The sequence below is a fragment of the Polypterus senegalus genome, chromosome 10, assembly GCF_016835505.1.
Source record: "Polypterus senegalus isolate Bchr_013 chromosome 10, ASM1683550v1, whole genome shotgun sequence".
Lineage (NCBI taxonomy): Eukaryota > Metazoa > Chordata > Cladistia > Polypteriformes > Polypteridae > Polypterus > Polypterus senegalus.
The window spans coordinates 172,502,959-172,521,051 of record NC_053163.1 but is presented as its reverse complement, the minus strand read 5'-3'; the positions used below and the strand labels follow the sequence as shown (position 1 = coordinate 172,521,051).

The 18,093-nt window shown below is 42.0% G+C and overlaps 1 protein-coding gene across 1 annotated transcript in view; it reads left to right on the top strand.

Moving 5' to 3' along the window:
• Window positions 1-17,763, top strand: part of tcirg1b (T cell immune regulator 1, ATPase H+ transporting V0 subunit a3b) — a 42,437-nt gene extending 24,674 nt beyond the window's left edge. The window contains exons 10-20 of the mRNA XM_039767534.1: window positions 892-1,042; window positions 2,388-2,527; window positions 2,942-3,099; window positions 6,127-6,217; window positions 6,315-6,433; window positions 8,216-8,429; window positions 10,212-10,322; window positions 12,058-12,165; window positions 12,268-12,385; window positions 13,280-13,451; window positions 17,486-17,763. Coding sequence (XP_039623468.1) covers window positions 892-1,042; window positions 2,388-2,527; window positions 2,942-3,099; window positions 6,127-6,217; window positions 6,315-6,433; window positions 8,216-8,429; window positions 10,212-10,322; window positions 12,058-12,165; window positions 12,268-12,385; window positions 13,280-13,451; window positions 17,486-17,582 — 1,479 coding nt within the window. The 3' untranslated portion in view covers window positions 17,583-17,763. The remainder of the gene's footprint in view (window positions 1-891; window positions 1,043-2,387; window positions 2,528-2,941; window positions 3,100-6,126; window positions 6,218-6,314; window positions 6,434-8,215; window positions 8,430-10,211; window positions 10,323-12,057; window positions 12,166-12,267; window positions 12,386-13,279; window positions 13,452-17,485) is intronic.
• Window positions 17,764-18,093: the final 330 nt, after the last annotated feature.

Genomic DNA, 18,093 nt, shown 5'->3' with positions numbered 1-18,093 from the left:
CAGACAAACAGGCTGGAGAACATTTTGCCCGAGTTCAGCTGCAGCGGTTGGGGAGATGGGATAGCAGGCTGCTTGTGCTGACTGACACATTTATAAGATAAAAATCTAGTGTTAATACTGTGTATGTGCATCATGAAGTTTCTGTGTGAATTAAAAGCTTGAACTTAATGAGAGGGTAAGTGGAAGGGCTTAGAAGTACAAATCGGTTCAGGCTGACAAAAAATTATGGCTAATATTCTCAGAAAAGGAAGATTTACGATGTGGAATAAGGAAAGTACTAACAGGCCATATAATTACAAGTGAATGCCAGGCCTCATTATCAGCAAGTACTCGCTTCAAATTAGAAAACTGGTTGAGGCAAAAATGTCCAGCCACTGTGGCCCTTCAGAGCAGTAATTGAAGACCCCTGTCTTGATTTTAAAGCTTATTTATTAATTTATTTAATGCATTGTAGCATTGTAACAGGGTTGTGCCGCAGCTTGTAAAACTGCAACAAAATGGCCCAACTTGTGCCCATTAAAGTTTGGCATTTTTCAAGTCAGAGTTATTTTTTTCACAAACATGGCTTATATACAGTTGCCACATGAAATTGTGTTCCAAAGTTAACTGTATTCTACGTATAAATTTTAAAAATATTTCGCCCCCACTGGCACATGGGGCACCACCAGAAAATAAAAGCCTAAAAACTTACTGTGGCAAAATTTTTTACATAAGAAAACATGTCTTCCATGTTTGTGACAGCAAAAGAGATTGCATGTCCCTGGTGCTTTTAAAGGGTGACATTGTTGGCATTAAATTGCTGCTTATTCACAGTGATACCCCCCATCCATTATTGAGAGGAGAGAGTCTTGTCAGTGTATGTAAATTTCCCTTCAATGTCTGTTTTTACAGAGGAAAAGTGGCACCGATGTGGAGTCCTTCTTCAACCGCATTCCAGCCAATGACACCCCTCCAACGCTCTTCCGGACTAACAAGTTTACATCTGGCTTTCAGAGCATTGTTGATGCCTATGGTGTGGCCAGCTATCAAGAAGTTAATCCAGGTGGGTTCTATGCATAGGGTGGAGAAGACATTTTCTCTAAATAATTGAAAAGTAGTTTAATGAAGGCGTATCACAAAGCTGATTAAATCTAAGCTCACACTTTAGTTACAAACGAGACTATGTGGAGAGGGCTAGAAGTCTTACATTTTCTGGCCAGTTTCTTAATGGTGTTGCTCATTTACAGAATGGACATCTTGACGTAGGGTTGGTCAATTTGGTCATCAGTTCATGTCATCTGCCAGTGTGACTAGGATTGGGCGATATGGTGAAACATTTATATCTTGATATAATTCAAAATAATCATGGTTACGGTGTATATAATGCTGTAATCTATGTGGCTATTCTTTTCAGACTGAATCCAGTTTAGGTACTTCTGTTGGCCCAATTTCATAGGTTAACAGTGGGTGGCTATCCTGTGATGTTTCTTTTCATAAGGACCATCTTAATCAACTGAAGTAATTCCAAAATATCTACTGTGCAAAATAATAAAAAACAAACTGAACAAGGAATAAATAAACATATTGTACATGTCTTTTAAGATGCACAATATTGGAAAATATGTGTACTGTATATCCACATGTATATGTATGTATGTATGTATGTATGTATATGTGTATATACAGATCGTGAGCCTTCTTACCGCTCCAGCCACATTGTTTCCTTTGCCGAGTCTAGGTCAGACACTTTGACCTGCCACGCTCTTCATCGCACATCACTCCTTCAACACACACGGCTTTGCCTTCCCCCTGGAGAGAGTGTCCTGCCCCTTAGCTCACAAGTCAAGTGGCTACAATAACAACACAGGATACAAATTTAACACAAGTAGCTGAAGCTCTACTGCCATCTAAATCCACTCTCCATGATTATTATTATAATGTGCCTTTTCTGCAATACACACGTGTTTCTGTAAATGTAATCGCTGAAACAAGCACGTTACCAGTTTTAGGACTTGTTGGTAAAATGCTACTCAGTTGCAATTGAACATTGATATTTAGCTAAAGCAAGTTTACGTGTGTGCACGTTCATCTCCACATTTGTACCAGTGTGTGTTGGGCTGTGTCAGAAGGACAAGTAACTAGGGGGCTTCCTGATATGTTCAGTCACAAACATTTCTACCAGTGTCTCGGTCCTACTAGATGTGACCATCAGTAAATCACTTTAACCTTCCTGTTTTCAAAGAACATGCATCTCTTACTGTCTTATCTGTACACGTGAAGAGTCTTGGGAACTTGTTTGCCATAAAAGAGGTCATTAAGTAAATGTATCTTCTGCCGTATTTGTTGGAAAAGAAGATTTCTCCCATAACGCCTGTGGCCTCAGCCTTTTGTGTTGTGCTGTTTTTTAGCTCCCTATACTATAATCACCTTCCCATTCCTGTTTGCGGTTATGTTTGGAGATGTTGGACACGGGATAATTATGTTCCTATTTGGACTGTGGATGGTTATCAATGAGAAAGACCCAAAGATGAAAAATAGTAACAATGAGGTATGTATTTACATCAGTCATTCCACTCATAGCTGTAATCTGATGGCTTTATCATTTTAAATAAGAAAATCACAAATGGAGGGTAGATAATGTTAATTCAAAGCAGGCAACTGATTCAGGTGGATATCTGCAGGAAATAAAGTAACCTTTATACAATAAGAGCTCACAGGATGCAAGGGCCCTCGCGTTGTCTTCTCCACCCAGTCCCACTCACACTTCCGCCCTCCTAGCAGTGGACTCTAAAGCTAATCTTGACCCTTCATCTTTCTCTCATACCACAGCTACTGACCATCCTCATTTGTCCCAACCTCTTGAACTACCCATTTTGATATCCCCTTTTTTATATTGTGTAAAACCAAATGTCTAGCTGAGCATGCCAAACCAAAACAAATAATGTTGTGCTTTTGTTTGCAGATCTGGCAGACCTTCTTTGGGGGACGCTATCTCATCCTGCTCATGGGTGCTTTTTCCGTATACACTGGTGCCATCTATAATGAATGCTTCAGTGTGGCCATGACCACGTTTCCATCAGGGTGGAGTGTTAAAGCCATGTTTGACAATGGTATCTGGAGGTGAGATATGGACGGGCGACAGACCTTAAGTTGGTGCCTCTTTTTCTAAATACAGACTTGGACTGTTTCCTATGCAGAGGAGGTACTTGTTTCTAAAGATGTTTTCAGAGATGTGATTAGATTATTGTTTGGGGGTGGGATCTGTTATGCCTTTAGCTGTTCACCAAGGTGCTCCAATTACTGCAAAAAAAAAAAATGAAAACATAAATCATATATGAGTTAAATTATTGACTGAGACCTTCTGAATGTTAGTAATCAGGCTGCTCCTTTTGGGATTGCCTAGTTGAATATAACCCATCTGAGAACAGGACATTATACCAAAAAAAGTGTTGTGCAATATATTCTGTGATGGATGCTATATATTTTTAGATGAAATGTTGAATATTAATGTACCTTTCATGACTGGACATGGTTGAGTTTTTCCTGTTGCAGCCTTCGGTATAGAATTTGCATGCTCTACCAGTCTTTACATGGATTTCCTCCTACCCTACAATGATATGTTGCTTTGTAACTTACTTTAAATTGAGAATGGATGCCTGTGTGCCCTGTGATGAACTGGTATTCCACCTATAGCTCCTTCTGCTGCTGCTGCTATAATAGGCTATGAATTAACAAGTAGCTCAGAAGCGATCTCATTGCCACGCGAGCTAAATGGAGAGCTCCTTCAGTAAGCTGCGGAGAGGCCATCTCTAAACACTGCGAGCAGAGTACTTCCTGGCGACCTCACCTGAGCTGTCTCTTTGTCAGCCCCTACTTTTTTCCATGCATCGTCGCCACTACACTCCACCCATCCACAGTGCAAATCCAATCCTCGTCACCAAGAATATTACTGTGGACTCGCACCACAAAGCATCTCCATTCGAAGATTTGAGCTGTGGTAACTGCTGGTGGCCAGCCTCGATCCCGTAACCTCTAGCACTCAGGAGTGATCGCCTTGTAATGTGAGCTAAATAATATTTGCAAGGACCGTTTCTAAAAACTGCAAGTGGACTGCTCCTGGTGATGTCAGCTGATCTCTCTATGTCTCTCTCAGCCTTTGCCCTTTATGTGTGGCGTCACCACCACAGACACTGATTTCATGCATCCCCTGACTGAAGAAAGTGTAACTGGAGAATTCATATTTGCTTATAACTCTCCATCCAACAAACACCCTCCTTGTATCTAGCGTTATTTGCACGTGATTGCAGGATTCGTTTGTCTGCTACATCTCCTCCATTTGGCGCAATCCAGGGCATCCTCCTGGGCAACACCAGCGGTTTTCATGTCCTCCTTAATCCGGTCCCTCCAACGTTTTTTCGGTCTGCCTTGGGGGCTCAGGCACAGTGCCATTCTGGTCAATGAGTTCTCATCACTGCGGGTGACATGCCCACACCATCGTAGCCTTGCCTCACGCATCTTCTTAATGATTGGTGAAACTCCCATCCTTTTCCGGATGTCAGTGTTCATGACATGGTTCCATCTCGTCAAACCAACGCACCACCGCAGCATCCATGTTTCCATCACACTAAGGGCCCATTCATGCTTTGCAACCCAACATTTCAAAAATAATTTTAACAAAAAACACCAACAAGCATAAAGATTTGGGACAGTCGCAAGCAAACCCCGTATAATTGAAAATAAATTTGAGTTATAAATGTGTTGGATAAAGGGCAGCATGCAGATTTGTGGCAGATTGACATTTATTGTAAGTAAATGGAACCAGGATGCTTCACATGCCTGTGATGGACATGCAAAACTTATACAAAATCGCTCCTGATTACTTAAATAAATTTAACACATGCGTTACATTAGTTCCTGCACCCAGCCCCATCCTCCAGCCCTCTTCTAGTACAGTAATCCCTTGCTATATCGGGACTTCGACTTTCGCGGCTTCACTCCATCGCGGATTTTAAATGTAAGCACATCTAAATATATATCACAGATTTTTCGCTGGTTCACCGCTTTCTGCGGACAATGGGTCTTTAATTTAGGTTACATGCTTCCTCAGTTTGATTGCCCAGTTGATTTCATACAAGGGATGCTATTGGCGGATGGCTTAGAAGCTACCCAATCAGAGCATGTATTACATATTAACTAAAACTCCTCAATGCTATAAGATATGCTTCCCACGTGGTGCTTGTTTGCTTCTCTCTATCTTTCTCACTCTCTCTGCCTGACAGAGGGGGTGTGAGCAGAGGGGCTGTTTGCACAGAGGGGCTGTTTGCACAGAGGACACGGACGTTCCTCTACAAAATGCCGCTTTATCGCGGTGCTTCTGTATACTTAAAAGCACGTATTGATTTTTTGATTGTTTGCTTTTCTTTGCGAGCGCTCTCTCTGACATTATCTGCTCCTGACGGCGCTCTGTCTTGTAATGGAGCACAGTTTAAACGTTTGACTAAAGGGTGTTATTTCATGTCTAGAGGGCTGTAATAATGTTAACAGGGTGGGAGAGTTTATAAGGGCTTAAAATATATATAAAAATAACCATACAAACATATGGTTTCTACTTCCCGGATTTGCATCTATCGCGGGGGGTTCTGGAATGCAACCCCCGCGATCGAGGAGGGATTATGTACTTAAGTCGTGAAGTTAGTGCCCATCTCTATTTTATGGAAGTTGGAGCACAGCAAGTCTATTTGCATGTCACAAAAGGAGTTACTGAAAGTACTAAATGTTGCACTGTGACGAACTTTGAAGTATTTCCTCCTCATTACATGTTTTTGTTTGCCATACACCTTCATTAACAGCAATTTAAAAATTCAGGTGTTAGGTTAAAAAATATACATATTTAAAACAAATCATAAGCATTGGTTGCTATAAGGTTGCGAGACATGGACGCTATTCCGGTGACCTGAGACAAAGACTGGACACCTTCGGTTCTGTGTCTCTTCAGAGAATCCTTGGGTACCGCTGGTTTGACTTTGTGTTGCTCATGGAGTCCCAGATGAGGCACATGAACTGCCATGTGAAGGAGTGTCAGTTCCTTTTTTTTTCCCATCGATCCATTTATATTGACCTGTTTGTTGTTGGTTTTTTTTTTTGTAGAATGGAGGATTTGGCCAGTAATACATTTCTAAGCTTAGATCCTAATAAGACTGGTGTCTTCCAAAATGTTTATCCTTTTGGAATTGATCCCGTGAGTACTTTGCACTTAACTTTCAGTGCTTTTCATTCTCATCTTAGGTGTGTGGCGGCCTCACTTGCTAAATGAGTGCCTTGATCATTTTTTCCAGGTATGGAGTATGTCCAACAACCATTTAAACTTCCTTAACTCCTATAAGATGAAGATGTCTGTCATAATTGGCATCATTCACATGACCTTTGGAGTGTGCCTGAGTGTCTTTAATTACAGGTAAGAAGTCACCATCTTTTAGCCTGAAAATACTTATCCAATAACAGCTTCCCTTAGTAATGATACTGCATTGCATGCTGTTTTGTTGTTCTAGGGTCCTAAGGTGGCCCTGTTCTCCCCTTTATGTGCTTTGCTATTTAGACCTTCGCATCTTATACTCTTACCACACTGTCAGGTACTGTAGTTCAGCACGTCCCCCTTTCTGTTAAATGTTTAACACCCAGATATTTAGACAAAGCGCAAGAACTGGCTGGAGAAAACGCTACAGATGTATTTATGTATCCTAGATGATATGCCCTAAATGAGACCGAGCAGAGTGCAAATGTTGGAAAGCTAATATTACCCGATATGTGTTAAGCATCCAATATGTTTTAAATTACCAAATGGCTGTCCATCTTAGTCTGTGGTCTGGTATGGCCCTTGATTATCCAGCATGCCGTCTGCATAGGGCAATAGAAATGACCCCTCCTATGGATAGTAAATCACAGAGACGGCATGGCCCCCGATATGGGTGAACCAGAGTGACATTTTGGCTTTCTCTCTGGCATTAATTTATGGTCTTTGACACAAGTCATGGTCAGGTACACTCAGTCCCCATCCAATCCTGTCCCATTCAAGTCCTTTCATCTTACCTACCTGTATTCCCCCAGGCTAGCTGGCCAGTTTCAAAGGATGCACAAATGTAATTTCGGACAAAACAAGAATGAAAGCATATATACAGGTGATTTATATCATAATGTGCCTTTTTCAACATGCTTCTCTCATGGAGTCATAAACGTCTTTGTCCCTTTTTCGGGGAATGTCTTATAAAATGTGTTCCTGCACACCTGGCCAACTCATCCCCTGAAAAGGTCTCATCTGATCTGGGAGGTAGTTAAAGTCCCTGAGCATGGACTGACTCCTATATAGCTTCCCTGCTTTTTAAAATGAGACATTATTGTACATAAATAAAAAAATATTTAACCTACATGCTAGATATCATTATATTATTATTAAACGTGCTCGTCCAGATGGTTACAGAATTTGACCTTTCTCATGTGATCTGATATTTGGAACATTTAGCTTGCTACTCATATTCTTGTAGGGAGAACTTAAGCTGGAGGCACATTACACGACTTCTAATTGGAGGGGAGATCAAACACGACTGCATTTGCTAATCTCATCACCTGAGTAAGTCCGATGGCATAACCAGGAATCAAAGGGCACGACAAATTCGATATACAAATCCATGATGATTTTCTGGCACAGCTTTAATATTCCCAAAGTGTACCCCAAGCTCGCCCGTTTTTCTGACATATAGGTACATGCCTCCTGACAATGCCTGTGCCATACAAATGCTTTACATACTGTACGTGGCGAGTTCATCTGCAATCTTGGCCCTGTTTTTCATTCTGTCATGGTATGTAACATGCAAGTCACATGAGGCTGTGTTCTGTTAGCAAGGTCCAAAACACAGTCCTTATTCCTTGTAACTGCATTATATGCGTTGTACTTCTAGCTGAGCGCTCGTTGGTTCACAAGTCTCGCACGCACAGACCCTGTGACAAGATCAGATCTGTTTGATTTGTTCAGGGTGCGTTGCAGAGTGTTTGCACCAAATTTAGGGGCATGTCAAGTGACACAACTCGAGGTCACAGCACCACGTCACAAATACGAATGCAAATGAAGTCTGTGACTGATAATCGCATATTGTGACGTGGCCTTTACTTGCTGGGATTGAAAGTGGCACTGCTTCACGACTAGTTCTGCTGTAATGGTGCTTCTGCTTTCCTCTTCCTCCAGACATTTTAAGAAGCTCTACAGCATCATCCTGGTCTTCATTCCTGAGGTTATCTTCATGCTGGGTCTCTTTGGCTACCTGGTCTTCTTGATCATCTTTAAGTGGATTGTTTATGGTCCACTCACCTCAAATGTGGCTCCCAGCATCCTGCTACATTTTATTGACATGTTCATGTTCACAGAAAACCAAAGCAACGAGGATTTGTATGAAGGGCAGGTGAGTGACCATACGGGAACCCACCATTCTACCCTCCTTGGATATTGCAGTCTGTGATCCAAGAGTAAGTTGATCCTTATTTTATAGATGTGGCTGGAAATATTGGTACCCTTTCACTAAATAAACAATAAAAATTAACACTTTTGTTCATTCTAAGCTGAAATTTGGTATCCACAATTCTTCTTAACAAATTTAATTAAACAGAAACTTTGCTTTTGATTTATGACCGCACATATTATCTTATATAATACGGTACCGTGGCTGTCCGTTTGTCTGTTCACCATTTTCAATCATCTGAAGCAAACTGTTTGACCTATTAACCTGAAGTTTGGTACACATAAACTATGGGACGTCTACTGTCCGGTTTCGGGGTGATAATTGACCTCCAAGATTATTCCTCATTTTATTTTATTGTACAGTAGAATCAACTCTCGGCAGTGGCCAGCAGGGCAGCCGTGCAGCACATGCGTACGGGCACTGTTCTCATTCTGTTCTCATTCCTTACCACCTTCGTCGTTACTTCCCCTACCTCCTCACATCTTAAATCGTTCTTGAGGCAGATTGAAGACTTAAGTGCCAGCTTAAGTGAAAAATTAAGGAAAACGTACTAAGTAATTGCAACAGAAAAAGTAACTTGATCAGTTTTAACGTGAAAAGATGCTGATCAAGTAAAGAGTAGTCACAGCACGTTATCGTGCAGTACGTCGTTACTGGTTTTTTAAAGAAATACAAATGGCTTGGACAGAAATATCAGTGTCCTTAACCTAATGTTTAGTAACACCATCAATGGAGATGATAAAATTACATTTAAAATTACAAATCAAACTGTTCAGACATTATAATTAAAGTACACATTGCAGATTTTCATTGAAGGGGATTTACATACATTTTGGTGTCGCAACACCTTTTTTTTTTTTTTAATATGCAGTCCCCTCAACTTCAGGCACCATAATATTTGAAACTATTGGCGTCACAGGTGTTTGTGATTCCTCAGGTGGGTTTCATTGCTTCATAAGATTCATTGGCCTGCTTCTACCCTTTGGAGTCTTTAGTCACCATTGCTCAACATGAGGACAAGAGCTGTGCCAATGAAAGTCAAAGAAGCCATTATGAGGCAGAAGAACAAGAATAAAACCATTGGAGACTTCAGTAAAACCTTAGGATGACCAAATCAACGGTCTGGTAGATCATGAAGAAGAAAGAACGGCCTTTGGACGAGAGCTCTGGAGTGCAGGGGCTACAAAGCTGAATGAACACTTTATGGGAGTTGGGAAGCAAAGTTCTACAGCAGTAAGATATACGGAGTGAGGAGATCTCGACCGTCTAGTACGATTCTGTGTTGTGTGTAGAGTGTTGTCGCAGACAGCACCAAGTTAGTCGCAGAATGCTAAGCAACTTACTATCAAAGTAGGAAACCAGTATAGACAAACCAGTTGAGTAGCTGGGTGAAGTCAACAACATTAGGAATCTACTGATGCATAAGCCAGGCACTTGTTACCATAAGAACATAAGAGTTGGAACCATTAAAATATTAGCTGAATAAGCTGAGAAGAAAGGACAAGTTCGGGAGGTTTAGGCAGAAAGTGAATTTGAGGTTAGATAGCCGTTAGAGAGATCAAAAGCATGCCATATTTGTTTTTCTAACAATCTTGCAAAGTAGTAGTTGTCTGTTGGGACAGGACCGTGTTCTACCACATCTCCATTTGGTAATCGTGGCTCTCTCCCATTTTGGGGTACTTCATCAGTTCATTTCGGTTTTTCTTTCTCTCTCTGCCTCTTTAGCAAATTGTCCAGATGGTGGTGTTAATTGTTGCAGTATGCGGCGTGCCAGTCCTGCTGTTCGGCAAGCCTTTCTACCTGCTCTATCAGCACTACTGTAGACCTTCAAGACAGGTAAGGGCAACTGTGACACTTTAATTTGGCAGCCATTCTTTTGACACCGTGTGTAAATTGGAGCAGTGGATCTAAACCTAAGGGGGTTGGGGTATTGGGTCCAAAGTAAACTTCCACAGGAGACGCAGGATGACTGAAAATAATTATGAAATAGCCGCTGTCATGATTATTACATTTTTATGTATTGGATACGTTTTTCCTTTGTGGTATCGTATGGATTTCTGATGGGTTTTAATGAAATGCTTCAGGGAGATGTGGTATCCGGGGTGAACTTCTCCAGGCTAGTGGTAAGGCTGTCCTCCTGGCATTGCAAGCAATCTTTGCTTCCATTTGGGAGACTGGCATCATCCCAACTGACTGGGAAACGGGACTTGTCATCCCTATCTGGAAAGGGAAGGGTGATCGCCTGGATTGCAGCAACTACAGAGGAATAACACTGCTCTCGGTGTTGGGTAAGGTCCGGAACACTGTGTGGTTTTACGCCTAAGAAGTCTACCATTGACCACATCCTGGCACTGAGGGTTCTCATGAAACGCAAACGTGAATATTGGCAGAGTTTCTTTGCAGCCTTTGTTGACTTTCGCAAAGCATTCGACTCATTTGATCAAGCTTCCCTGTGGGACATCCTGAGGGTTTGCAGGATCCCTTCAAGGTTGCTGGATATCATGGCCAGCCTGTACACTGGTACTGTGAGTGCTGTGCAGAGTAGAGGTAGAACCTCTGTGTTTTTCCCAGTTGATTCTGGGGTTCGTCAGAGGTGTGTTCTTGCTCCTACTCTGTTCAGTGCTTGGGTGTTGGGCAAGGTTGTGGGGTCCAGGGACTGTGGGGCATCTGTTGGTGAAGAAAGATTCACGGATCTTGACTTTGCTGACAATGCTGTGATCTTCGCGGAGTCAATGGAAGCTCTGATTTGGTTGCTCGAGAGACTGAGTGAGGAGTCTGAGTGTCTGGGGTTGTGAGTGTCCTGATAAAAACCAAGATCCATGCCTTTAGTGACCTCTTGGGCACTGTCATCTGCAGTGTGTCTGTCTGCAGAGAGAGTGTCGATCTTGTTGAGAGGTTATCTATGCAAAAGGACGCAGGTCCAAGACTTTAGAGTCCTGGTGCTCCCTGTCTTGCTATATGGTTGCGTGACATGGACACTATCCAGCGACCTGAGATGAAGACTGGACTCCTTTGGTACCGTGTCTCTCGGTACTGTTGATTTGACTTTGTGTTGCTCATGGAGTCCCGAATGAGGCATATGACCTGCATTGTGAAGGAGAGTCAGTCACGGCACTACGGCCATGTGGCTCGTTTCCCCGAAGGTGATCCGGCTCGTAAGATCCTCATTGTTGGGGACCCAAGTGGCTGGACCAGGCCAAGGGGTCGCCCACATAACACCTGGCTGCGATAGAGGGTCATTTCCAGAGGGTGGGACTGGACCGCTTGACCCGAGTTGTTTCGTCGTGTAGTGGGTGCAGCAACACACTGTACCAGTGCTTGCTCCCCAACTTGACTTGACTTGATTATCCAGGGATGAGTGAGACTCAATGCATTTATTACTTAACATCTTAACATTAATTAGCTGATACTAAATAACTTACAGATACTCACTCCAGGAGGCTTCTTTTGATTTGCATGAATGGAAAGGTTCTTGTCTTTAGACGGCAGGGGTCTTACACCTGTGTTACTAATTCATGAATGGACTGACTAACTTAACATTGCTGTAATGCTATTGATGTCGCATCATCAGAGTGCAAAGAGAGAAGATCTGCAAAGGCTGTTGACAGAGGAACCCGAGGGCTCGGTTAACACAGCAGAAGGTGACGTGGAAAAGGGAGAGTCCCACAAGGACAGCGAGGTACCAGCCACATACACATCTCGGATTAACGGGGTGTCCGCCGCTCTCTCTGCAGTTATATCCATGGCCAATATTTTTTTATTTTTTTTTGTACCTTTGCAGTTCGATTTCACAGACATCTTCATGCATCAGGCGATCCACACCATTGAGTACTGCTTGGGCTGTATTTCCAACACTGCCTCCTACTTGCGATTGTGGGCACTGAGCCTGGCACACGCCCGTAAGTATCTCTCCAAAAGGATGTCTACAATTCGCAGCCGGTAGGTTCTTTCCACCTGCCTTGTGAGTCAGTTTGTATGTGTTTAGCTGCTGGTTAAGGGTTTTGAACTTAAAACAGCATGTCACTTAAAATGAAGGCAAAAGAAGTACAGCCCATTAGCCGTAATTGATTATAATTAGTACCCTACTGCCAGTGGGACCCTGTAAGATCTGAGTTTGACACCCCAATTTACATGAAGACCAGCGCCCATATTTATCAAGAATCGCAGAGTAGGAAAACGGTCTTAACTGGCGCAAAGATCTCCAAGTGACGCAACCCCATTATTGGGCTTTACTCTCATTTGGGCTGTGGGGTGTGTGTGTTTCGGTCTTTCCATCTCTGTACTTGTTACAATGTTACCGTTGATGTTGCTTCAAAGTGGCCCAGTTCAATGGATGGCTTCATTAGGGTAACATAAACCTTTTATTTGAACGTAATTCTGTCCCTTTGAATATTATTATGTTTGTGGTGAAGCCTTAGCATTAACTACAAAGCGTCATCATGACTTTGAAGGAAACTACAAAACGCGGTCATAAGTGCCACCTTGGGGTGCTATAAAATCATGACGTCATTCACGCTCACTCGTGAACTTGCTGGCAGAGGGTGTAGTACACTTCATATATACTTCTCATGTCCTGCTCCACCGTTGGGCTATTTTTTATCCTAGGCAGACTTTTAGTGCAATTTTTTTTTTTTTTTTATCGTGACTTTTTAAAATAAAATCAACAGGAAGGAAACCAATAAAAAGAATCTGCTATGCAAACTTAAACTAACCCAACAGCACAAGTGCAGCAGTTCTGGTCAGTGTAGTCCCCTTTTTAAATTCCTGTCCTGTCATTTTCCACCCCTCTGCAGAGCTTTCGGAGGTGCTATGGGCCATGGTCATGAGCAAAGGACTAAGGTGGGCGGACTACTATGGCAGTGCCTTCCTTTTCTTGTCCTTTGCTGCCTTTGCTGTGCTTACCATCGGGATCCTGCTGGTAATGGAAGGGCTCTCCGCGTTCCTGCACGCACTCCGATTGCACTGGTGAGTAGAGGTTTGGGTGTAGTTTTCCAAAATTTGGTGTAAACACAGAGGAAGTCAGAGTGCAAGGAATATTGGATTAATTGATGTTGTTCATTTTAATTTATATAAATGTTCACTATACGAATTTAACTACAATTTTGTGGTACCACTACACTAGATGGATTGGCCTCCATGTTTCACAATCAAGAGGAGACTATTTGGTTCGGTAAATAGCGAGGTTGTCCCAGTAATAATTATAAAGAGACCTGGACAAAGGTCTGAATTGGGCAGAAATGCCAAGTTTAATGTAAATGTTTTACACTTGTGAAATAAAAATTATAAAGGCTGATTGACTCCACCGTGCAGATGTCGCACCCACAACATATGCACCGTACAGTTGATCTCGAAAATGTTTAGCTCTCTCTAGTAATCACATGATGAGGTTGGTAGGTCTAACACTTAAAAGTTGTCATGAGCTCGCTTTTCCACAATCAGATGTACAAACGGGAGTAAGAAGACCGTTAGGATGTCGGGTTACAAAGTATGCTGCATTAAGGCCCTGTCATGTACACGATTTGTTTTCAGCAATTTTCAGTCGCTGACTTTAGTTTATGTAATCTTGACAAGCTGGAGGCAGTTGTGGCACACTCCGACAAGAGAGTCCAGCTGCAGGCGACCTGAGACATGCCGAGGCCCGTAAGACGACACCCCTGTCGGCGACATTTGTCTGGCTCCGCCCACTTTCCACGAGCCACGCCCCTGTTTCTCTGGTGTACTGACGCCTATTGCATGCCCGTCATATCAATTTCAATTCCTTTTAACTCCTCTAAATCCTGTGGGATCAGCAGTTTAGAGGCTTCTGAATTCACCATTTATTAAACTTCTAAACTATCGAGTTCTCTCAGTTCTGCATCAGAAGCAAAACCACAGAATTGATGTGTCTTTCGTAATTGGTTTTATATATATATATATATATATATATATATATATATAATATACACTAGGGGGGCTAGCCCATCCCTGGGTTTGGTTTACCAGATATACAATTTAAAGAGATTGTTAATAATCCATCCATCCATTATCCAACCCGCTATATCCTAACTACAGGGTCACTGGGGTCTGCTGGAGCCAATCCCAGCCAACACGGGGCACAAGGCAGGAACCAAACCCCGGGCAGGGCGCCAGCCCACCGCAGACAGATTGTTATTTTCATGGGAATTGTTACATATGCATTATTTTCACTTTTACTTGAAAACTTTTGTAAAAACAATATTTGGAATTGACTTTTCTTCAAGATCGCATTGAATTTTGATTCCATGTTTGGACTTGCATCGTGACAACACAACGTAGTGCCTGTGAGTGAATATTGTTTCTTTCTCTCTAATAAATAAAACTTCTTTCTCGAATGTTCGTCCATGCTCTTTCTTCTTCACTTTGTCGTTGACGTGTCATCTAGAACGTATAAAATTATTGTCCTGATAAAATTTATAAGAACTGAAGGAAGTGTGTCTGACAAAAGCATTCACGTGACTGAGGTTAGATGATGGTGGTCTTGTTTGAAAATAGTTGTAAGTAGGGCGTGACTTGAAAGAATCTCATGTTAAAAGTCTCCGTCTCATGGGACTTCATACCGCGCCATCGTTTTTGGAATCTTTTAATTCTCAATGGCAACACAAATTAGACGATCTACAAGTCTCTGACTTAAAGTTTAAATCCAAACAATCTATTCAATCTCTTTTCGTTGTTCCATTATTTCACCAAGTAATAATTTTTGTTTGCACTAATGTGATCTTTACTAACCTTTTTCTGAGACTTGAATTTTCGTACTTCCATTACCTCTAACCTGCTCTGCATGTGTATCGCGGCAACAGTTTTGAATTCTTTTCAACGTTCTACTACTCATCTACTCTTTGTCCTTTATTTCCGGCCCCGGGCGTAGTTAAATCTTTCTTGGTGGGACGTATAACGCTGCTCGTGTTGTGAATGCCGGGGGCTGAATGCAAGCTAAAGAGATGCAGTCAGATCTGCTGCTGGCGAGCTGCGTGTTCTGCTTGTCTTGCTGCGTGTCGATCATTTAAAATCCTGTACAGCAGCTGTCCTTTTGTCTCACTGCCTTGTCTCATGTGACGATCACGTCTCATCTCCCTCCCAAGACTTTTTTTTTTTATAATAGAGATTTTTTTTTTCTTCATAAGTCAACATAACTTTTTTTGTGTGAAAAAATTAATCAATTTTCTAGGTAAAGAATCACATCACATTAAAATATCTGCTGAATCCAGTTAGTAAATTATTTAATTGTACAGTTGTACAAGAGGGAAAAATAAACGTTGTCATGTTTTTCACATGAATATAAGGCGGTTCTGGGCCTCATATTGTCTGAAGTACCTGGATCTGTCGGAGGCCTAAAACTGTCCTGACTGCAGCTGGATACTTCTCCACTCCCATGACTGGCAGTTATTTAGTTTGACATCCCCAGCTTCTCAGTCCAACCAGTCTGCATAATGAAACGTAGGATTATGTTTGCGATGTGCCACCTGTTTGAATGATAAATGCAATACATATGTTTCTGCTTTATGCCATTTGGTATGGGATTTGTAAAAGCAGTGTTAATGTTTGCGATGTGCCATCTGTGATTCATTTGTGTAAATCCGGAGCTTCCAAAGCACAGAGGATTAAATACTTCTGCAAACACTAACTTTGGGGTTTTTCTTCTCAAGTTAGATATCTACAGAAAATGGCTGATTTGGACTTTGCACATGTATTGTTACAGCATAAGAGTTTACATTCAAAATATCCATCCATATAATTTGATACTATCCGTATGTATGGTGTTCGCGTCAATACCTCGACTCAATACAAGTTAGATCCATGCAATGGGACTCTGCCTCTGTAGTTAGAACATAACGTGCCAAACACGGACGCAGTATTGCATGATTGGCTAAGAATGTTCGAATGCTTCAGTGATGCCACTGGACGGCCGAGTATAGTAAGTCAGTGTTGGTTCGAGCAGATAACAGTAAGTTCGGTTGGTTTTTGTAACGTTGGTTTGGTGGGGCGTACTTTCCAGGACTAACATCGTCGACTGACTTAAAACTTCAACAGTTCCGGAACCGTAAGTAATTTAGAACGTATCGCCATTTGCTTGGTACGTCGAAATCTATCTTTGGGCAGTTCGGTTTGGCATCCGTCCTTCTGACATCTATTGGCAAACTGAGTGATGACGGCCGGGTATTAACAACGCTCACTGTTTAAATTTTAGCCGATCTCAGATCTAAAATGACCACGCCAACATAACTATTATTATTATTAAAATATGTTTTGTTTTGAAAATTTGTTTGCTGGAAAAAATCAAATGAGGTGCGCCAAAGAGCTGAGTTCACGTCTCGCAGCCCCGTTTAAACAGGAAGCTCTTCATTACATTGGCCGAAAAGGTCTATTTTAAGCACAAATTAGTGCCATGATAACAAAATCATGTCAAGGACTTAAAAAAACAAATAATTCTTTGCAGAGAAAGTATGGATTTCACAAACGTACAATTTGTAGCCCAATTTGATCGGGCTCCCAGTCGCTAGTTAAATGGATAAATTTGTTGATATATATTTTGTCATGCAGAAAATAAGGATGCCTTTCAAGGGGTTGAATACTTTTGCAAGACACGCAAAACTGTTCAAAATTTAAAAACGTTCTATAATTTAAAAAAAAAAAAAAAGTCTTGCCCACACTGGTGCTTTAGAATGGAAGTTACGGGGTACGGAGGAAAAGCTTGATTACTTAACCAAGTACATCCATTTTTCAAGTCAAGGCGTCTGATGGTAATCCTTAGCACACTCGTCATCAGAGGAGACAGACTTGCAAACATTGTGCTGATTGGCCCCGATTTGTGGTGATGAAGGTGGGGTGTGAAATGGGAAGTGGGCGGCAGATGGAACTACAACTATGGCTGTCCGGCTCAGTGTCAGTACCCAGTTTGTTTGATGCCAGTGCCAAACTGTTCATTCTGTGTTTTGATAAAATGCCATCATATGGGAGCGGTTCATTCTTTCTTCTTTCGACAGGGTTGAGTTTCAGAACAAGTTCTACACGGGCGCCGGCTACAAGCTCAACCCCTTCTCCTTCAAGGCAGTCCTGGAGAGCTTGGTGAGCCCTGCTTGATGAGAGAACATGCATCTCAGGAGGACTCGCAATGCAAGTGATGCCAAATTCTTTTGTTTTTTTTTTCTTTTTCTTTAATTGATACACCGGCTTGAAAGATCATATTTAATATTTTATCATGGACTAATTCTTCTAAACCATTTTGTAATAATAAAGTATTTGCTTACAGCAGCTTTTTAAAGTGTTTGCTCCCCGTTTCATTTCTCTCTTATCTAGATTTATGATATGATAGGCCTACTCTGTCCCTGCTTATTTTTGTTATATTGGTTAAGTGACCATCTGTCTCTATCAAAAGCATTGTTTCTTAAACTAAGGGTCTTGGGCAGGAGAGGGGGTCCAGGCACAGCACTTGGACTGCTCTTTGATTGCATCTCCTGGCTGGTAATGGGCAGAATGCGTCGCTACTGGCGAGCCTTGGATGTGGGTTGAAGGAGTAGTGGGGCACACAGGGGTGCCTCTGGCCTTGGGTAGGAGCACAAAGGAACAAAGCAGCTGGCAGCGCATAGTGCTG